Raw genomic sequence first — 23,569 nt, forward strand, 5'->3', positions numbered from 1 at the left:
TAACTGGTAAGCTCAAGCTTAATCTGAAAGAGAGATTAGGAACTGTCTAATCTAGGAGAAAATTTTAGGAACTTTTTAACCTGATAAATCTCTGTGCAACTAGATTAAAAGCTACTAAACCTTCTTTAACCGCAAGATTAAAGAGCCAATCCATTGTGTGTTGTTGATTGTGGTCATCTTGGTCTAGCCCTTCTTATCTTTTAGGATTTCGTTTAGGAGTCGAGTCTAATTAAGTTGTGGATAATGTATGCATGGTAGAAGATCATTAAGGAGTAAGTTAACACCATTTAACCCAGAGGTTGGAAAAAATTATCCTCACATCCGACGAATTAGTGATCAACCACCAATCTCTACAATGGGTGATCATATCAGAACCCTGAATGAATTATTCGCTCCCGCATCTGCTAGTCCACCTACTTGCATAGTATTACCAATTAATAATGCAGCCCAATTCGAAATTCGGGCTGCAACAATAAACATGTTACCCAAATTTCATGGGTTTGAGAGTGAACAAACGTATATTCATCTAAACAAATTTTTGACAATCTGTCAAACGTTTAGAAATGAAAACTTAGATGAAGAGGGTATTAAATTAAGGTTGTTTCCCATGACTTTAGAGGATCGTGCTGCTGTATGGCTGTACTCTCTTGCTTCAAATTCCATCACATCATGGGAACAACTATCTAGGAAGTTCATGGCTAAGTTCTATCCCATGATTAAAACAGAAAAAATTAAGTATGCCATAAGAACTTTTAGAGGAAAATCTGAGGAGAAATTTTTCCAACTTTGGAAAAGATTCCATGATCTTTTGGTCAAGTGCCCGCACCATGGGCTTGATAAAGCTGATCTGGTCCACTTCTTTTATAAAGGACTAACTCCGGCACATAGAAATATGATTGAGTCCATGCACAAGGGTAGGTTCATGAACCAAACCCCAGATCAAGCCTATGAATTTCTTGTTGACTTAGCTGAAAATGCCCAAAATTGGAGTAGCTATGGTGAGAAAGTAAATAGAGATGAGTTCGGATCTAGAAAATCAGGTAATTATGAAATGAAAACAGATCCAGAACTCAAAAATGTCATGTCCAATCTGGTGACTGGAATGAACAACTTAAGTAAAAAGTTTGATGCTTTCACTATTTCCCCTAGTTCGAGTTCATACAAAGAGTCAAATCCCGTCATGAAAGTGGATCACGAGTCATATAGTTTGTGTGTCTTGTGTAACAGTCCGGAGCATCTAGTGGAGTGCTGCCCTAATCTGCCCACCATAAAGGCCGAGCAAGCAAATGCTCTAAATTCATATAGTGCCTTTAAGAAGCCCACTCCCAACTCGTTCAGCCTAGTTTACCACCCTGATAATAGGTTCCATCCAAATTTCTCATACAAGCAGAATAAACCTATTCAGCATCAAGGTGGTCCACCAGATTTTCAGAACAACTTCCCCAGGATAGGTCCATCACAAATGAACCAACCATTGGTTCTATCTGTACCTCCTTATAATGCCCCTATCCCACAGCAACCTTCACAATTAGAAACCATGATGGCTAATATGATGAAACAACAAGATTTTATCAAGCAACAACAACAGACCAATACAACCCAAGCCCAGACTAACCAATTCCATGCGCAAGCGAATGCAAAACTTGAGGTTAGTCTAAGCCAAAAAGCAAACTATATAGGGGATAGAAAGAAAGGTGAGCTACCTAGTCAACCAGTGCCTAACCCTAGTAGACAACAAAATCAAGGTCAGAGAGGTCAGTATCAAATCGATTCTAATGAAAATCCGACCTAAGAAGTCCAGGCAATTACCACTTTAAGGTCTGGCAAGCAAGTAGACAATAAAGTCCAACTTCCTGAACATGAAAAAGAAAATAAAAATGAATCCGATAAGAACCCTATTCAAAAGAGGGATCAAGAACAGGATAAATCAGACAAAAAGGAAGAACCCATAGAAACATACAAACCTAAGGTTCCCTTTCCCAGTAGACTTCAGGACTCCAAGAAACAATCTAACTTTGATGAAATAATGGAAGTCTTTAAAACTGTTCAAATAAATATACCTTTCCTCGATGCCATACGACAAATTCCCTCCTATACAAAATTCTTGAAAGACCTCACCACGGTCAAAAGAAAAACCAGCATTCCTAGGCAAGCTGTTATGGCTGCACAAGCCTCATCTCTCATTCAACAACAGATTGCCCCGAAATTCAAGACCCTGGTTGCCCAACCATTGAAATAAAAATAGGAGAAACGATCATCCAGAGAGCCCTATTAGATTTAGGTGCCAGTGTGAACTTACTTTCCTACTATGTGTACCAAAAGTTAGGTTTGGAAAAATTAAAACCCACAAATCTTACCCTTTCCTTAGCAAATAGGACGGTGAAGTACCCCAAGGGGATTGTAGAGGATGTAATAGTGAAGGTAAACGAGTTTTACTATCCCGTGGATTTCGTTATCCTTGAGACCGAATCTGTAATACATCCAGACATTCACACACCTATAATTTTAAGGAGACCTTTCTTAGCCACAGCAAATGCTGTGATCAATTGTCGAAATGGGATGCTGAAGTTATCTTTTGGCAACATGAAAGTTGAGCTTAATGTCTTTAACATAAGTAAACAACCACCAGACGATGAAGAAATCAATGAAGTTGACATGATTGAAAGTTTGGTTCAGAAGACTTTTTTCAAACTTATAGTAAAGATCCTTTCGAAGCTTACCTTGCCCATTCCGATGAAGGAGTCGAGCATGCGCTCCCTAATTCTGTTTTCCTCAGAGCATAGATCGTCATCAGCCAACTGTTCTTCCTCGGACTCTTCCAAAACCATTCTTAGATAATGGTTGAAAAAAAATGAATCCACATTTTGTCTGGCTGAAGACATAAAACTTAGCGCTCTGGGGAGGCAACCCAACATATAAATATTATAAAAAAATAAATAAAAATAAAAATAAAATAATTATTTTTAAAAAAAAATCAATAAATTACTAACATGCAGGTTTGGATTTTTTTTTGGCCCCAATTGTCACTTTACCTACCCATATCAGATAACTTCTCCTCTGTCCTATTACTGCTTTAAATTTTCTTTAACATGGAGGACAATGTTAGATTTAGGTATGGGGGTGAGAATATTTTTGATTTTTCTGCCTAAAAAAATTTGAAAAAAAAAAAAAGAGAGAAGGGATTTCAAATTTTTAACTCAAGATCTAATCTTTTTGCCTGTATAAACTAGGAATTGCTTTGACAATAGCTTTGAGTTGAGGAATATGATAGCAGTTCTAGCTTGAGTTTTCATCCCACCTATCTTCTGCTAACATGATAGAAGACGATTTAGCACCTACACGTAAGCACATGATAGTGGGGTATGTAAACTTGCAACTAATATGAATACTTTTAATATTCTGGATAATTTAAAGTTATATGTGTGATGAACACCCTATTATGAAAAAAAATAAATAAAACGAGTTTATTTTAAGTCTTCTCACTGAGTAACCGGGCCTCTTGCTTGGCAAGCAGCGAGTGTTCGCGTAAAAAGGTGAGGATGGCTGAGATTAAACTCTGAATGACTAATTCGGCCTTCGAGCCTAGTTGACTTGAGTTATTAAGCCTGTTAGGGTGTCTTTACACCTAGTGCCCTGAGCCATCTGGATCGGGAGTCATTGGCCTAACACTCGCTACATGGGTTAGCTAGAAAGCTTAATAAGGCTAGATATTGCACAAGTCATTCTTCTTAGTATTTAGTCTGAAAAAAAAGAAAAAAAAGAAAAAAAAATAAACTAAATAAATAAATAAATAAATCTGGGGTGTTCATTACCATTTAACTCTAGAAAGTCTTGAAAATTGGAGTGATCATGTTGAAAGTAAGTGAAAGCCACTCATTTATATGATATTATCTTGCACCTCACTACATTCTTGACTTGTTAGCAGATAGATGGGGTGTAATGAAACTTGAATTAGAGTCTCTATTATCCTTGCAATTCTAGTTTCAAACAGTAATACTTGTTCAAATTTCAAGTTAAAAATTGGAAATCCCTGACTCATGAAGTTTGTGGGTAACTTCACTGTAAACCCTCACGAGACAACACTCGTCCACTAGGATAACCTAGGGGTTTAAAGGCTTGCTGCACGTGCTAAGTGTAATCGTGATGCTTTACGAAAGTGGGTACGTATCTCAGTTTTTATGTACTTAGCTTGAATAAAAAGTCATGGGCTAGACTACATCTTTTGTGCCCTCATTTTATCGTTTGCTCATTAATTGCTAGAGACTAGCAATAAGCTGGTTGGGGGGTGTGATGAGAGCACAAAAGTGCAATCGTCATACCATCTTAACTAGTATTATAGTTAATCTTTAATAATAAAATTAACTAATTAACGTTGTATTTATGTTTGAGTGCAAGTAATCCAAAAGACCCAATAATATTGGGTTTGAGCGCAAGGCCCAGCAGCCCAAGCTCTAGTCAAGCCAGCGTGCCAGCAACGCCCGCGTCCCAGACTTCCTCCCTTGATCGTGCCAGCCGCATGCCAGTTTCCGTGCCAGGCCGTCCGCGTCTCCAGCGCGTCCCCACCATGCCTTACAGCCATCCAGCATCAGTTGATTTAGCCGCTTCCGTCCGTGACGCACCGGAATCCCAAACCCCCCAGGAACCACATTTCCAGCCTCCCAACGCGTTCATCCTCCCCTGTTTTCTCATCTTCCCGTCTCATCCCGCGTCCGCGACCCAATCCCAGTCGTGCACCCATTCTGAAAATCCAGCATCAAGCCGCCCGCATCCGCACCATGATCTTCAGCCCCTCTCCCGTGATCCCGCCTCACAGATCGCCCCCAAGCAAGCGTCCGTGAATGGCGTCTTCCCACCGCGTCTCCTCCATTCCAACCGTCGGCATTCAACGCCCACGTCCCAGACTCTACCGTGATCCAAGCTCATCCGGAACCCCAGCGGCCATCGTCCCGAATCCACGCTCCCAGCTCATCCCGTGATCAAGATCCAGCGTCTCAGCCCCTCTCCCATGGATCCGCTCCTCCCATCATCGCGCCCAGCCGCTCGCTTGCATCCATCTCCAGCGATCCCGCGTGCATCAGCTTCCGAAATCCAAGCCTCCCGTGATGCTAGCAGTGGTCCCAGCAAAGATCCCGCAGCGCCCTTTCATCCAAATCCCATCCCCCGCGTCCGAGCTCCATGGATCGTGCCGTAGTCAAGCCTCCGAGTCCGCCCCTTCCGGAATCCAAGCATCCTCACTCGACCTATAAAGAGGGTGGCCATCGGAAGGAGGGGAGCTCTCGGTGCGGGCTGGGTGTTGAGCCAAAGAACAGGGGAGGCCCTGTTTTCCGAGAAGGAAGAAAAAAAAATGTTATTTTAATTTTTCTTTTGTTTAGGTGTTCAACCGAGTTACTTGTTCCTTGTTTTTTTTAATATTTTTTTTCTTTCTTACTCTTGTAAGCACTTGTCCTTTTATGCAATCCATAAATTTATTTTATGCAATCTATATTCCAGTCTACAATTTTCCTAGCACTGTTTTCATCCAATTTATGCTAAAGCTTTAATTTCTATTGTTTTTAATTTCTGTATTTTTAAGTTCCGTTCTTCAACTTCTGTAATTTTTCTTTTTATGCAATACAATTAAATCTTCCTTCATGTAATTTGTGTTCGCTTCAATCTTCTTGTTTTCATCCATTGAATTTATGCCAAAACTCTTCTTTGATTAATTAAATAAATGCTTTTCGAATCTGAGTACCTTTCTTTTAATTAGTTTCAATTAGAAAATCATATCAACATCCCCGACATAATGTTTTTCTTTTGTTATTCAAAAATCGCTTTTGAATCCGAGTGAACGTTTTTATTTTTAAGCAACTCCAATCGCCTCCCTGTGGATCGACTTCTTACAACCACTATTCTTCGAGTAGAACAGGTAAGAGTAAAATTAATTTAAACTTTGTTTGTCGGTTCTAACAACGATCTGTTTAGCATATTTTTAGGTAAACAGGAATCGGACAACATGTACCAAGATTGATATCCTAATTCAGCCTTTTCAAATTCAGCTCTTTGATTATTTATCAATAAGTTCAGCTTTTCAGAGCTGATAGTAAATTTTTCAACTATAGGCTTAAATTTGTTAACTTCTTTAGTTAACCTTTTATTGTCTTCTAAAAATAATTTATTATTTTTCTGAATTATATCATAGCTTTCAGCAAGAAAGATTTTTCTGATTTAGCTTTTTATTCTTTAAACTAAGCTTCTTATATTCTAAGTATAGATCAGAAAAAGCATCATGAAGTTCATCAAATGTAAAATCAGATTAAGTTTCAGCGTGTACTTCATCTTGGAATGAGAAATCACTTTGTGTTTCAGTACATACCTTATCTTCATATGCCATAAAGCATATATTTTTAATTTTAGTTTGCTGCTCTTCTTCAGAGCTAGTTTCAGATTCACTAAAAATGTTAGTGCATTCATATTTACCTTCAAGCATATTCCAGATTTTCTTAGCATTTATGCAAAAAGATATGTTATTAAGTTCACTATCATCTAATGCACAATATAGAATATTCATGGCTTTTGCATTTTGCTGAGCCATTTTCTTATCATGATTAGTGTTTGTGTGTAGCCCGTTGACTATGATACTCCATAAATCATAGTCATGTGCTTGAATGAAAATGTGCATGCGTGCTTTCCAATGTGTGTAGTTTATACCATTAAATAGTGGAGGTCGATCAATTAATTGTCTCTCTCCTAGGAAACTATCTATTTGAGTTGTCATGATCTTTGGCTCTTTGGTGGTTAGGTCAAAATTAAAAAGGCAAGGAATTATAGAGCACCTTCTCTGATACCACTTGTTGCCCAAGGTGACAACCCAAGAGGGGGGGTGAATTAGGTTTTTCCAAATTTTTAGTGTTTTAAAAACTTCCTTAGTTGAGTGCGGTGGATGCTTTCTTAAATTATTTCAATGAATTAAACTATAGCAAAGATGAAAGATAATGCAAGAATAATCACAAGTGAAGCCACAACACAAACACTATGATGTATAGTGGTTCGGTGCACCCCAAGGCACCTACGTCCACTCCCCAAGCGTCCCCTTGGAAATTTTACTATAATCCCTCATATTATAGTAGGATTGTTTTTCGAGCTCACAATCCAAAACCTTTACAATTTGGTTTTCTGGGATCACCAACAACCTAACGTTGGTTTTGCGGGCTCACCAACAATCTAACGTTGGTTTTGCGGGCTCACCAACAACCTACACCATTGATTTTTGCGGGCTCACCAACAAACCTTACAATGAATAATAGAAAAGAAGTTTAAAACTCCTAAATGAGCAAATATAACAAATATGCGCAAAAAGAAGAGAGTAGAAAATAATTATCGCTTTGTAGATTGCTCTTCTTTTCTTTCCCAAGGTTGCTTCACTCTTCAATGAATTGGTTGAGCTTTTGAAGGCACTTGAATTCTGCTCAACACACTTCTTTTGGGTTTGAACTTGAAGCAATAACCTTAACTTTCTTGGATTTCCTCTTTCTCTTGAATGCACACTTAGATTCCCACCAAGATTACTTCCTTTGATGAATAGTGGCTCTTAAATACTTCTCCAATCTCCAAAGATCACTTTCCTATCGTTGGAATGGAGAAAGTAGCCGTTTATAGCCGTTGGGGACTTAAAAAGTACATCTGCAAAACTAGCCGTTGGACTGTCACCCGTGCTGGGGTCGACTCAAACTTTTCTAAGGTCAGCCCCTGCTACAGTGGGGTCGGCCCTCTCAGAAAATCCAGAAGCTTGTTTTTTTGACTCTTCACGCTGGGGTCGACTCATACTTTCTTGGGGTCGACCCATGCTACAGTGGGGTCGACCCAAGCTACAGCGGGGTCGACCCTCTCAGGGATTCCAGAGATATATTTTTTGAGTTCTTAACCTGGGGTCGGCTCATGGTCTCTTGGGGTCGGCTCCACCTGGGGTCGGCTCAAGGAAACTTGGGGTCGGCCCTCTCAAGAAATTCCAGAAGGCTGTATTTTCAGATGGCTGAAGCTGGGGTCGACCCGAGCTGGGGTCGGCCCGAGCTTTTCTGGGGTCGACCTGAGATCTGTGCCAAATTGTGCCAGGATCGACTCCATCTCTTCTGAGGTCGACTCTAACCCTGTTTTTCTGCATCTTTAGGTTAGATTTGCACATTAAACATATAAAAGAAGTAACAACATTGCAAATCATTTCTTACTCCTTAGGATGCTTAACACATTAAAGTTTAAGCTCATTAAGCATGTAAATGACAGAGTTAAGCTTCAATCAAAAGAACTTGACTCTAAGGTATATTAAACTCTAAATTAGTTCTTTCCTCAAGTTCTTCCAATATAATTTGTTTTAGATGTGTTCTTGAAAGTTCTTTTAAATATATCAAGTAAAGCGTATCAAGGATGTATCAAATCTTTCTTCCTTACTTACTTATGTATTAGATCAATTGAATTAAAAGCATTAGTCTGTCCATTTGACCTTAATGGCTTTGTAAACATCAAAATCACACTAGGATCCTCAGGGGTCGAGAAACAAATGAGGTCTCGGTTTATGGGGCCGAAATAGGGAAAATATAGCATAATTAAGCTTGAAATCGAAGAGCGGAGGGAGCTTACCAGCGATGGCAGTGGCGGTGGGAGGGAGATCTCGACCGCGGCCGCTCGATCCGACAGTCAAGCGGCGGCGGCGGCGTTTGGTGGGTGCTTCCAATGGCGATACAAATCTCAGAACAGGGCTCGAAAGAAACAGAGAGGGAGAAGGGAAAGAGAGCTTATCAGATCTCAAGGCGGTGGCCGGAGGTGAGGAAGGAGGAGAAGGCTCGGTTGGTGATTTCAGGAGGAGAAAATGGAGGTTTTTATCACCCCATTTCAACGGCTCTCCACCGCGGGAATCACGGTGGGGGCGAAATCAGCGGCCGCTCGTGCGGCCGCAGGATAGACGCGGGCGACCGCGATGCAGCCGCAGGTTGCCCACGATGTCTCTACTCCCGAAGAAGCCGGAAGGGATCGCACAGCGATCCCCTACTTTGGCCCCTTCCAAAAGGGGCGTTATCTCACATTCTCCCCCTCTTATAAAAAATTTCGTCCTCGAAATTTGAAGAATGTTGGCCTTCCAACTTTAAAGATGTTCAGCCCATTGAGTTATATAAATCCAAGATCTCATTTTTTTTTCCGATCAAAATCAGTGTGATAGATAGCTTTAGATCAATTATCAAAAATTTCATATAAACTCACAAGATTAGCACTAGATAAGTGACTAACTAAAATCTCAAATTGAAATTATCATCTTGATGCATGTTCACTCGAGATCAGATCAGGATCGTTTCACAACAGGATCGATAAAATGAATTGTATTTGGGGTAGAACTTGAAATGAAATAGATCTCATACACTTATCATGGTAGTGTGCTGATTCCACAAAGGATAATGACCAACCGTAGAGTCAAATTATTATATAGTTTGGAATGTGATTCACAAAATGAACATGTAATGATAGTTATCAGGCAACAATGGTCTATATGGAAAATGATTGGCATCAAATCACAAGAGCAAATTTGAGAAAGCAGAGTATTGATATCGTGATTCAATATGCCACAAAGCTTTTAACTTATAAATTATAAGATGGGAGCAAATAATGCATGCTTTATGCTTTATTCAGATACATAACAAATTAGACCATATTTAATCAATGATCAACCAATCCTGGTCATGATATACTCAAATTTTTCTTAACATACCCAAAAATGGCAAAGTCTATCCAAGAGATAACATAATCATATCATGATTGACCTGAGCATCAATAGTATTCACCTTCCCTTATTAACAAAATCTTTCATTATTGAACAACATAGTCCTTCATCATAACATGTTTCCAAAACACAGTCAATATTTTTGACCAGTTTAAATTGATTCAGTCCATCATACTTTCGTTGCGCAACTCTGATCAATATTCTCCAAAATTTCTTAATGATCCCAGATCAACATTTTTTTTTATAATATCCAAGCAAAATTTTATCCTTGCTTCCCAAGTACACTAAGTCATGATTAACCTTTGAGATAGTTGTCGTATTTGTACCATCATATGATCAAGTAATCATATTCTAGATCCAAATTTGAACTAAGCCAATTCTAGTTTCCCTTGACAATTCCATTATACAAGTTGATGTTTATTCTAAGCTTCGATAATTAAAAGATTCTAGATTAACTTACTCAGGAGCCTACTCAATCATCCCGAATCTTTTCTTTTAGGCTAAACTTATTAGGGCCTCTCATGAAAGCCCACTTGCATTTCTCATGTGGTGATACAAAATCCATAATCAACTCATGGCCTTGATTTATAAATATTTAACTCACAAGAATCTAATAATCTAGTTCAAAGATTTACAAGAAATTCCACCAAGATATAAGCTCTATAATTTTACATTGAGATCAATTCCTCAAATAAGTAAAATAGTTTTATTTGCAATACTACAAACATTTCGAGATCTTGTAAATCTACTAGACTTAGAGAATCTACTAATAACACAATGATATCCATATCGATCAAAATCCTATACTTTTCAATGATTTTTTTTTCTTCTTAAAAAGGAAAGCATCAAGAACTTTTCCAAATCAAACAAGTCCTATTTTCGACCAACCCAAAAACATTTTAATCCACCAATATTCTCAAGATTTACTAATTGACTTTCCAACAGAATATCAATCTTAATTGTTTCAAGTCTCATGTAGAGCCAGATTAGAATTCTTTAAGTCTCATCCCAAATATATTTTTCTTATATGTAAAAGTTTCATGTATGATCCATATATAGATTTTTAACCTCAAAAAAATATTTTAATAAATATAATAAAATCTTTCCAAATTCAAATATTAACAACTTTTTATGAACGAACCTTAACTTCTCACCAAAATAGTTGACTTCAAGCTAGAAGTAACATCACAGTACCCAATATAAAGTTAAACTTCCAAATTCACTTATATAGCAAATAAGCTAATAATTTACAATGTAAAATAATATTCCATGGTTAATAATCCTTCACTTAATTTTATCAAAATCTTATTTAATCATAACCTGAAATGCAAATTACTCCATCAAGAAAACTCTCTCAAAATAATTTATTCACACTTTGGCTACTAGCACAGTTAGCTAGCATTCGGCTTTTAATAAGCATGACAAATAAAATTCAGATAAAATAACACAAATTTACCAATATCAAAAGCAAACAAAATTTGTGTCTCATTTCCTCATTCCTACCCATCTCTCAAACTTTTCAACGAATCCTAGGATCTTAAAACTTAGGCTCAAATATGACTGTTTCAAACACAATCCCTAGGAATCTGAAATCTGAGCTCTGATACTACTAAATCTGTCACGCCCCGAGCCCGGAGCACGACAGACGCCGCACGCCCGCACGGCGGGCCGCACAGGTGTGCAAGGCAGCTGATCATATCGAAGCGAATATAAATACTTAAAATTGACATAAATAATTAAGTCATTTATTCAAAAACAGTCTTATAAAATTTCAAAATAGCATATGCCAGCATAATTCAAATGTCCAAGCTAATCTAACTAAAGGACCAATCAATAATTAAGTCGTTTATTCAAAAACAGTCTTATAAAATTTCAAAATAGCATATGCCAGCATAATTCAAATGTCCAAGCTAATCTAACTGAAGGAATCGTCGAAAATTCTAACGCACTCCCCCAATCCCGTACGATCAAGTCTCTAGATCTGAAAAACAGAGAAAACAGAATATGAGCTACACTAGCCCAGTAAGCAACAAAATACCCCAGAGTGGGGTCAAAGCATATCAGATCAAAATACAAAATAATAACTGGAAATAAATCACAAATAACATCATTTTTCTCTTTCCAAGACTTATTATCATTTTTACAAAAACTCTGATATCATAATCTCAACATAACAGGTTACGGCCACGTAACCCAGTGGCATGGGTTGCACAAGGTGCCAAATCCACTATTTTTATCCACCGATGGCAGCCGATGTTGCACAAAAGTGCCAAATCCACTATATTTACCCAACGATGGCAGCCGGTGTCCAAATTCACTATTCTAATCATCGGTGGCGCGGTGTCGAAACCGATTCCTCACAGATTATAAGTCGACAGGTCCAACGTATAATCCCTATTGGCGGAGCCAGAACAGAACAGGTCATAGCCATGCTGAGAATGCATATATACAAAAATAGATTTCATAAACTGTCCATTCATATTTCATGGATTTTAAAGCATATAACATGATTTTCAAATAAAATTTAACATGCCTGATCCATTTTATTGAATACAAAACATATGTCAAAACTTAATCAGTTTATCAAATAATTTGGAAATTACACTTGAAGTATTAAGTTACCTCTTCTCGCTTAACTCCTACTTCAGGTAGGCAGATCAGGTTCACCTGTTTAAATTTAATTAATTTTTTTTGTTAATTTCAGAGCTAAGCAAAATCAAAAATAATATTATTGGACACGGCCCAACAGGACCCAGAGTTGGCCCATAATGGGCATGGCCCGATAAGGCCCACATCGGGCATGGCCCAATGGACCCGCATAGATCCAACCCAATAGGGCCCCAAAGTTGGCCTCTAAATGGACATTTATGCAATCTTTCTTATAGGGATCAAACATAAATTGCGGAACTCTTTTGTAGAATAATATACTGTCAAGGGCTTAACTGCAAAATTTCATTTATTGGCCAAACGGGTTCGAGTTTCGGACTTCGGATTTCGGATCTGAACTAGATTTCGGGTTTGAACTGGATTTCGGATATGAACTGGACCCAAGTTGGGCCCACAAAGGGTACTACCGAAATAGGGCCAGCTAGGCGTAACTGGGCCCAAGTTGGGCCCACGGTGAACAGGGCCCAAGGCCCATTTTGGCCCATGATGGGCCTCCTTCCCCAAACCCCCACAGACGGGAAGAAGGAAAAACGGGAGAGGAAGGGGGCCGGCGGGGTGGCTGGCCTAGGTGGCCGGAGGCCATCCCTCGGTCGACGGCCAGCCGGCCGCAGTGGCGGCCGGCAGCCGTTGCGGTGGCCGGGGTCGAGAAACAACCAAGAAGGTCTCGGTTTATGGGCCCGAAATAGGGAAAATATAGCATGATTAAGCTTGAAATCGAAGAGCGGAGAGAGCTTACCAGCGGTGGCAGAGGCGGTGGGAGGGAGATCTCGACCGCGGCTGCTCGATCTGGCAGTTAAGCGGTGGCGGCGTTTGGTGGGTGCTTCCAATGGCGAAACAAATCTCAGAACAGGGCTCGAAAGAAACAGAGAGGGAGAAGGGAAAGAGAGCTTATCAGATCTCAAGGCGGTGGTCGGAGGTGAGGAAGGAGGAGGATGAAAGGAAGGAGGAGAAGAAGGCTCGGTTGGTGATCTCAGGAGGAGAAAATGGGGGTTTTTATCACCCCATTTCAACAGCTCTCTGCCGCGGGAATCACGGTGGGGGCGAAATCAGCGGCCGCTCATGCGGCCGCAGGATAGACGCGGGATGACCGCGGTGCAGCCGCGGGTTGCCCACGGTGTCTCTGCTCCCGAAGAAGCCGGAAGGGATCGCACAGCGATCCCCTGCTTTGGCTCCTTCCAAAAGGGGCGTTATCTCACAGTAGAGCTTAAGAATACAAATACGATCCATAGTCTTTTTGTTGATGATGAGGATGATCTTATGATCGGATGACTTGTAGGCCTGCAGCAGGAGCTGAAACTTAAAGAGCCAGAGTCTCCTCCATGATTGGCCAGTTTCGTAGCCAACGAGGCTAGGGTCGATATAGCGCAATGGGCTAAGTGCAATATTCCCCGCATTCCTACAGTTGATCATCCACAGCCACAGAGAAGCCAATCACCACATGACTCCTTGTCCGAGACATCCTCTCAGAGATATGATCGAAAGATAGTTAGACGAGGCCATTATGCCATCCGATCGACTCAGTCAAGAGAGCGACATAGTCAGGCAAAGAGGCACAAAGGGTAAGAAAACAGCTGCCCAACACACCAAAAAAAATAAAAGGCACCTGCAGCCCCAATGGAGTGTCAAGAAGTTTTGGAGCAGCAGTGATGATAGTTCTGGTGGTCATAGATCTACTGGCCATGAAGAAAATGGAAGACAGGACACCATTATTATGAGACAGCCATAGGATGGTTTTTGATATACCGGTGAGTCCCAGTTTACGCATGCTACACAGGATAAGAACTACGATGCACGATCTGGTAGAGCTCATGAGGACACGATTGCATACAGGAGACGGGCTCCTTGAGATCATTCAGAAAAATACGATGCAACTGCCAATGACCTCGCACGTGAAGTAGAATCTATAGACGTATCAGGTTCCGAGTCATATACTGGATCCTATTATTCGCAGCCGCAGGCAGCATATGATCCATACAGATACGGATATAGATTTGGTGCGTCTAAGGCATCTTCTGGTAGCTACTATCCTACGTAGCCCGAAGCATCTCACAGGCCGAATTTTGCTGTCGGCATATTCGGATGGGCCTTTCCACAGTCGTATTATCAGCCAGAGGACATTTCTCAGAGCCAGAGCTTCAACGAGAAATCCAAAAGTGCTTATAACCCAACGCGCATTTCTTAAGGATGAACGTACAAAACTACACCGCCGCTTGGTTAGAGGGGTGGGTTGATGTGCCTCCTGATTATACTGATGATTCGGATATCTACGAGAGACATCGCCACTCGACCCGATTTTAGATATCGATATGTATGTTGGATTTTAAAAGTATGCAATTGATTGTATTATTTTTTAATTTTCACATTATTACTTGATTTGACGATATTTTATTCTGTTCATTTGATGATTTGTATCATTTTAAAGCAATAAAATGCATCATTCAGGTTAAACCGGAATCATAAAAACAACAAAAAAAATAAAAAAATATTAAAAAAAGAAAACATAAAAAAATATCAAATTAGACTTAAATTTATAGAAAAAGTTCAAAAGAAGTGATTACCAATTAAATATTTTTGAGAACTCCAAAAAAAATTAGGGCTTGCCGGCCGGCACACCCTACTGGTTCGGTTCGGCACCGAACCATATCGGACGCCAACCGGTACGGGTCTCAATACCGATTCAACGGACCTTGAGTAATCTTACAATTGCACCAAGGCTCATCCTCTAAAAGTAAAAAGCCACAATACTTTAAAATGAAAGAGTAAATAGTAATAATGCCAAGCACTGTATGAAAGGAGTATAAGGAATTACATGATTACATCATGAGTCAACGAAACTTGACTAAGAATATCTCCAGCACGAACAGAGGTTTCCTGAAATAGCAGCAGAAAAATTAGACACAATACATAACTGCTCCTGCATCTAGCCAACCATATCCACATACAGCAACTTGCAGATGCTGACAGCCAACCACCATAAACATAAAGAAACATTTATTATGCACTCAAGATGGTACAGAAAGATCATTACAGTAGCTTACCTTCTTTTCACACTTCATAGAAACTTTTGAGTGTTTCCTTTGGATACCTTCCACAGATGAAGCCTCTCCATTTACTTCGACCAGCTCAGGAATACTCCATATCCTTTAAATTCAAGAAAAATAAATGATTGTTAGCAATCATCAAACACAACATCTATCCTATAACAAATGAACATTAAGGAATAGAATTACAAAGGAAATCCAATTGGAGATGTAATGTAAACTTTCACATAACCGTCCATGGCTACATGAACTACAACCATTATAAGTCTTTCCTATCATAAAAGAAATAACAAAGTAGTAATTGACTGACAAACAAAAGAAATAAGGTATTATGGATGAAAATACAAAATAGAAATAGAATTGCATGCCTATTGAGACTTGAAACATTAAATTCAGAAATGCAGCAATGAATAAAAGTCAATGTTTGAAGGTGGCAATTTTAGAAAATAGTATAATAGAATGGAAGCATGACATCATCCAAGAGTAAAGTATTCTAAGAAGCCAATTGTTTGCCTACAATTTAATTTCATGCAATTCAAATATAGGCTGCAATTAGAATTGCAGTTGCAAAACCAGTTACTATTTGGTTGTCTGTAATTGAGAATTATAAATTCAATTATAGTTGTTTGGTTGTATGATGCTGAAAGAGATATGATAACAATGTAAATGACTTGGTAAGGTTACCCCCTTGGCTACGCTAACTTGTTTAATTTTGTTATCATAATATAATATTTATCATATTAATTTTATAAATATAATAGAAAAGTATTTAAATTATTAGATTATCAAAACTGCAATTACTATAGTAATCATATCACTATAAAATAATTAGATATATTGTAATCAAGGTCGGCCATATCAATCTGTATCGTACCGTACTTGTAAGTACCAGTATAGTATCGAGGTTTAGTTCAGTAGAGTCCATACAAATCCAAATCGAGAAAAACCGACTCGTACTACTCCATACCAAAGTACATACCATATCGACCTCTATTGCTCGTTTGGGAGGTACCATGATAGAAAGTGAGAAAAGTGGTTGGAAACTGTCTCGGTACAAGGTGCATATCATACTGTACCGGCCAAAGTTTGTTATACCGGTTGATACTGATGCATACCGATTGTACCGGACCATACCGATACTAAACCAGTATATAGTACAAAGAGAGTACCAACACTCAGTATACTAAACTAGCCCTTGTACTAAGCATACCGACACTATAATAGAATGGCACCGATACAGAGTCCAGAATCGAGATAGTGAACCTAGGTACCGACCCTACTGTACCATATTAAACCAATAACATAACGTTACAGTATTACTAAGATAACCTTGATTATAACAAATATATATAGTTAAGTTATATCTATTTAATTAATATATATTTAATAATGTTAAAATGAAGGCGGCCCGATGCATGAGGCTCCCATCACTGTGAAAGTAATATCCTATGTGCGAGAGACTCTTTCTGCATGTCAAACTCATGATCTCTAAATCACAGTGAAGCAACCTTACCATTGTGACAAAGCTCACCCTCAAGAAGTTAAAAGTATAGGATATTACTTTCAATGGTTGGAGTGGTAAGGAAACTCTTTTGAGGTTGCTTCCAATTGCAACAAATCTTGCATTGGAATTATGGCTAATTTAGCATGCAGTTTCAATTACAAGATTTAATCCCTTTTTTGCGGTTCAAATGCAACCTGCAATTGCAATTGCTAGCATCCAAAGTCCAAACAGCCCGTAAGCATTCAGGAGCAGAATAATTTACCTAAGGGTATCGATATGGGGTACATATACATCTATACAACAAATCTTGAATTAGGATAAGATATGGCTATAAGTATATGCATACTTTTTACATATATATATATACATATATAGGAAAAGCTTCCATGAAGTATAGTAAACAATCAATATTACATAGTCCATATTTCCTACAATAGCATTAACTTCCACCAACTTGTCATTTAGTTATGAATCAAATCCAAAGATCTCAGTCCACATGCCATATCATAAAATTATTATCATAAACTTCAAAATTAACCATTGATTATTAAAACCAAAGTTTTCTATACTGGCTGATATTGCATGGTGCCAAGTGTATCATACATCTAAGTGATCTAACCCAATAAGGTACCAGTATGGTACAAGGGCTTGATATTGTTCTAAACCAACACATGGTATAGTTACTATCTTGCATCCAGCAGGTTATTATGTGGGGATGTACCATATCTACCCAACCCATACTGTTAGCTATATCAAACCAACCCAAACCATATTAGAAACCTACGAGTATGGGATTTGGCACCGAGATTAAAAACCTTGTTTAAAAGGTTAACATTCTTTAAAAAAAAAAAAAGAAAATAAATCCTCCCTTTCATTTCCAAAGGTATCAAGGAAGTAGCTTAAGTGAAGCCTAAAAGCATCCAGACACTTTTTAATTTTGAAAGACAGGATTTAACACAAGTATTAGACACGTCTCTAGAAGTATCTAACAAGTATCAGTATCCAATATGGTCATAGAAAGCAATTTGAAGTATCTATGCCTCCTGTAAAAAGCTAAGGGCACAATAGTTGAAATAACACAGGATATCTGGAATTCATAAGGAAATGATGAAAATGGCCAAAAACAACATACAGAAACATATTTAGAGAGAATGAATTCATTTTCTACATGTCTTTGTACAGATACATTTTGGTCACCTCACTCTCCATGTTCCCATTTCCTCTTGTTGATTGTCATAAAAACATAGATGACTGGACTCTTTCTACTGCTCTTTCATTAAGTGCTCTCAAAAGCTATGTGTATGCTCCACGCAACATAACCCAAAGCTATGCATATGCTCCAAGCAACATAACCAAGAATATTATCGACGTAAACTTGGATTCAATTCCAGGAAACATACTCTCTATTCCTGGGCATTGACTCTTATTATCTCATAATTTTCTAAGATCCTTAAACTCTCAGTTTTTGAAACCAAACCTTAACTTGAAGCAAGTAGTCACCATAAAAGATTGTCCCCATTGTTATCCATCCAAAATGTTGTCACCATTTCCTCAAAAAAATCATGCTAGAAACCCACTAGCCCTCGGCCCAAACACAATAACAGAAGGCAATGAATGTCATTTTCTATCATCACCATAACCACCAAAGATAAGTTCCACATGACTTTTACAAAAGAGAGAACACATCCATTGTTGAATATGGACATGATATTTTATAAAACTCGAGAGCACCTGCCAAGAAAAGATTTTCATGTGGGCCTGGGTACCATTGTCACTTAATGTATATACTTTTTCCTTTTAAGAATAATGGTTGTTGAACCACTATTTGTGTTCAAACATGGAACTATGACTTAGTCTAAAATACTAAGGAGAGAAGCACTGACCAGCAAACTCAAGTCTCATTAGGATTAATACATAATCACTAAATTTTAATCACAATTCTATCTTATCTAATACATGTCATATGTGAGGAGGCATACAGGCGTTTATTTAATCCCATATTGATTGTGTATTGGCAAGATGTTGGTACCTATAGAGGGCTAAGGAACCAAAATTCAGGCTAGCATTTTGGGATAAGTTTTTTGGGTCATTGCTAATGGTATCAAAACAAACACAGCCCATAGTCCATATGGAAAAAGGAGACACCACAGTATGGGCTCATTTGGGGTTGATTGCGAGCCGATTATAGTGTTTGTGATCTTAATTGGACCTTTAGCCTAGCAAGAACACCAAGGCTTAAACGAAGGGAGTATGAAAGGACTTATGCTGGTGTGTGTTAGTCCCACGTCACTGTGCAATGGGGAGATATTGAATACTTATACATGATGAAGGAACCCACCTAATGACTTCTAAGTAGCTTTTTTAGGTGAACTCTTGGGTTGTTACAGGTCATTCACCAAACCCACTACCCATTACCTATGCCAGGTTTGGTCAATGTAGACAAAAAAAAAATGGGTTCATGCTGGATTAGGAAACCCAAAGTTTGGAGGCCTAAGAGTTAGGTCTTGGGGATCCTTTCCCCACATAAAACCTTGAAAGATTGGGAAGAAGAATCTCGAATCTGCTAGGAGTTATGGTACATAACAATCTGAAGGAGAATCTACAAGCAGATTTAGAGACATAGACAACCAAATCTAGAAGGGGAAGCAAAAGAATTCAAAAGGAGTGAGTGGTGGAAACGGGCTTTAACATTTATTTTGATAGAACAAAGCAAAGAATTGGAGATCTAGAAGTGAGGAACAAAGAAGAGGAAGACAGAAATAAAGAACCTACTAAACCCACAGCAATTTGACCAAATCTTTGTCTGCCTTTAATGACCTGGGTAGAAAATCATCAGGAAAGAGAGATAAAGGAGATCAAACATAACAAGACCCTTATCTTAGAGTCCAGGAGATTCCCAAATATTCCAATGTCACAATCAGAAAATACGGGAAATAATGCAGTGAACTTCAAAAAGAATATATAACTTCGAAGAGGTTTGCGACCGCTACTAACAACGGGAGCATTGTTTTTTCAAAAAATGCATAAATTAACAAAAAACCTTTCCTTCAATAATTAGAGAAGGATCATCGCAAGAATGTCTCTCTTGACTAGGAACCCCAAGAAAGTATATGGGATATCATTGATCTTATATGCACACTCCAAACCATTCTATCATCAAGACCTCCTCTTCTGATTCTTCATAGAGAAGTGAGCTCAATATTCTTTTTGGTCACTATATCGAGGAAGAGACTTTTTTTTTAATGGGGCAGTGGAATGGGATTTGGGAGGCTCTCTCCACATGCAGGGAAGAGGAAGAGCCTCTTACTCATAAAATGGAATGGAAGCGGACTTGAAGAAGTGACCAAGGGGCCTGATCAATGGACTTTGGTGTGGTATGCCATGTCTGCCTCTCATAAGCTAGAAGGGCACATGCTTCCGCCAAGGAAAGAAAGCAAGATTGTTCTTTTAGCCAACACTTGTAGCTTGTTAATGTTAAAAGCGAATTTTGGACTGTTGGGATACAATAGAAATAGGGAAATCAAGGTAGCAATTGCTTTTTTTACTATCCCTTGCAATCATCTGCACTGTCGAGATTCAAAAATAAAAAATGAAATAAAATGTGATGTCATGTTAAAGGAAAATATAAAATGAAATAAAATGTGATGTCATGTTAATTAAAAATATAAATAATTATCTCAAACTCCTGAAGTTATTCAGGTTCCTTGGTATCACTTAAAATATTGGTTTGTATAATGATATTTTATGAGACAAAATTTGTCTGTTATATTACTGGATAGAAAATCATAACACCAAGAAAACATGAACAACATGCTTTATCCCATCTATAAATCTATGTTCCTTCTGCGTCATTAGTTCTTACCACCAACAAAAACCCCCTTAAATTCGAGGTAACTTTGAATTTTTTCTTGTTTTTTACATGCAAATTTCCTTTGGTTCCCCAAGCTTTATAACCCTTTAATATGGATTTTAAAACTCCTTTCTATAAGAAATGCTTTTGCTTACCTAGGACAAAGCCCTACTATCTCAGATTCCACTCATTTTATCATTTATTGGATTTGTTTCCTTCATTGTTGTCTTTTTCCACCCATTACTTTCTAATTTTCTGACATGTTCACCTTTCATCTTTGCAGCTCTACCTCATAGTGAATTTCCTTCTTCTCTACTTACTACAAAGCAAGACAAATCCATTCTGTTTGTTTTCAAAGGACCTTGTTCACTCATTGCTTTAGTTTCTTTCATCTCGTTTGCTTCAGTCACCCGAATCATAGCATGGAGAATACTTGGAGCTATACTTACAATCAAAGTTTGTCGAGACAAAACAAACCAGATGATTCGGGTCTGTACCAAACCGAATCGATCAAGAACCAGAACGGTTCGGCTACTCTAACCCGTTCAGCATGTTTAAATCTCCCGAGCGCTAGTTCAATGCATTTAAAGACTCTAGAAACCCCTCCACCTCCGACAATGCTTTCTGAGGACCTCTCTCTCTCTCTTCAAAGCTCCAAAGCTCCATCCTGCCCGCTGGATTTTTTGTCATACTCACCAGATCTTTTGTCACACTCACCCAATCTTTCGTTCCTCTCTCTCGATCAGTTGTCTCCCTTCGTTCGAAACCTCCCTCTCCCTCCGACCATGTAAGTCTCCAGTCTTCCTCTCCCTCCCTCTCTCTATCTCTCCCTCTTCCTCTCCCCCCTCGACGATGACAAGGAGGGCTGTTCAAGCCCTCTCTCTCCCAGCCTCTCTCTCCCCCTCCCTCTCCATCTCTCCCTCCCTCTCCCTCTCTCCCTCTCCCCCTCCTCTTTGGCTCTCCCTATGTCGGTACACCCTAGAGCAGCATGTACGGACTTGTACCGTACTGAACCGATTGTTAACCGAAACCCCCTCTAATATCAGTTCGGCAAACCTTGCTTACAATTCTGCTTGAAAAAAGTGTATAACACCTATAGCTACCTAATGACATCTACCACCTCAATTTCAGTGTCATATAAGATACCACATCCATCCCTTCATCCTTTGCAGACTAGAAGCTAGCAAGAAAAAAATTTAAAAAAACATGCTTGGGGTCTTTTGTCCTTAAATTTAAACTACAATAACCACAAATAAGTTGCACAAGTCCATCTATCTTCAAAAATTGAGTAAATGCAAAATGCAACAAACATCCCTTTAGAGTTGGCACCTTTTTTCAAGATATTACTGAATAATACTACATATATTTGCAAATATAAATATGTACAAATGATCGAGTCCTTAAAGTGGCATTAGAAATTAGAAGCACATACTTTGTGTTCTTTAAAAAAAATTAGTTAAGATTCAACTATATATTGTGACAGATATCTTATGTTTTTTAGTTGCCAACATTGTACATGACAATGAATTGCCTATATTGTGCTAAAGGAATTACATGCACAAGTTGAGTGTATCTTAAAATGACTTATTGATGTCAATTAGATGGCTAGATTTATGATATGAGTAGTTTCAGTTGGCTACCTAAAACAACAAACTGCACAAATTAATATTTTAGACCTTATTTATGCTGCTTTATTATATATCTGATTAAGAGGACTGTACATTATACTGACTCTATTACAAGTGCATATGTATCTAGACTTATTTATATTCCAGGTAAAATGTTACAAACATAGTATAGAAGAAAACACATGAAAAATGCATCAAATGTTCATATGCTATCATTTGATGCCAGGAGCAAGAATAAGTTCGAAGTTTTATTTTTATGTTCAAAGTGGCACAAAGAGTAGAAAATGAAGAGGGAGTAGGTAACTGCTTCAGCACTACATTTGGCAAGCCTTTGCTTCCAAAGGTATATATAACATGATAATCTATTGTTATAACTATCTAGAAAAGTATCCCTAGCCAAACCAATTTGTTACCACTCACCACTAAATTTCCGTGAAACTTTAGATTGGGTATTTGATTTCAATTATGCCAGAGACTAGATTTGTATGTATCTGTTCTTTACCTTATAAGGCTTCTCATAAGTTTTCCTATATCTGAATAAGTTATGCTACATTTTATCTAACATTAAACACAATGATTACTCCCTATACAATCTAAACAACAAAAAGTCTTTCTGGCTACAATATGAAAAATTAATAGACTTGTCTTATATCTTAATTTTATGGTCACGACACAGTCACAGTATCTTAATTGTCATCTGGTAGCTAAATTTCTTATTTTTTTTGTTGAATCAAGCACAAAAGTTGACACCCGTGCTTCTATTAGAAACCAAAATATTTGAAGCCTAATTAGCAAAACCAACCTTAATGTCAGATAAATGAATTATATGCTGTAGCAAATAGCATCCTACTTGCCCTATCAAACAACCAACAATGGAACTAACAGGCCTTGTTTCATCTATCTATGCTCAACTATACAATTTAAACAATGTTATTCATCCCTGTCAAGGGTTGTATCATCACTTCTCAGCTATATTTCTTATTTTACTCTCTATTTTCTATGAACCCTCTTTCACCTTGTTAACATAATTTTAGGGATCATGTAACAACCTGTATCAGCCCATATTATTTTTTTTGTTAGCATAATCCTGTATCAGTCGGTATTATTTTTCTTTATTAGCATGATTCTATATCAGTC

The 23,569-nt window shown here is 38.3% G+C and overlaps 1 protein-coding gene across 11 annotated transcripts in view; it reads right to left on the reverse strand.

Annotated features, from left to right (window-relative positions):
• Positions 1–23,569, reverse strand: part of LOC103697780 (beta-1,6-galactosyltransferase GALT31A) — an 87,571-nt gene that overhangs the window by 31,159 nt on the left and 32,843 nt on the right. For 5 of the 11 annotated variants that reach the window (XR_015969284.2, XM_039116818.3, XM_039116819.3 and 2 more), the window contains 2 exons: positions 15,448–15,550; positions 15,219–15,280 (listed from right to left, as the gene is read on the reverse strand). Coding sequence is in view for 5 of the 11 variants with exons in the window: in XM_039116818.3 (XP_038972746.1) it covers positions 15,219–15,280; positions 15,448–15,550 (165 nt within the window). In the remaining 6 variants the exon portion in view is untranslated. Of the gene's footprint in view, positions 1–5,594; positions 12,410–15,218; positions 15,281–15,447; positions 15,551–23,569 lie in introns of those variants that run through there. The other 6 variants (XR_015969282.2, XR_015969281.2, XR_015969283.2 and 3 more) reach the window with 3 other exon arrangements.

This window comes from Phoenix dactylifera, chromosome 10 (genome assembly GCF_051530095.1).
Source record: "Phoenix dactylifera cultivar Ajwa chromosome 10, Ajwa_hap1_PhDact_Kaust_v1.1, whole genome shotgun sequence".
Taxonomy (NCBI): Eukaryota; Viridiplantae; Streptophyta; class Magnoliopsida; order Arecales; family Arecaceae; genus Phoenix; species Phoenix dactylifera.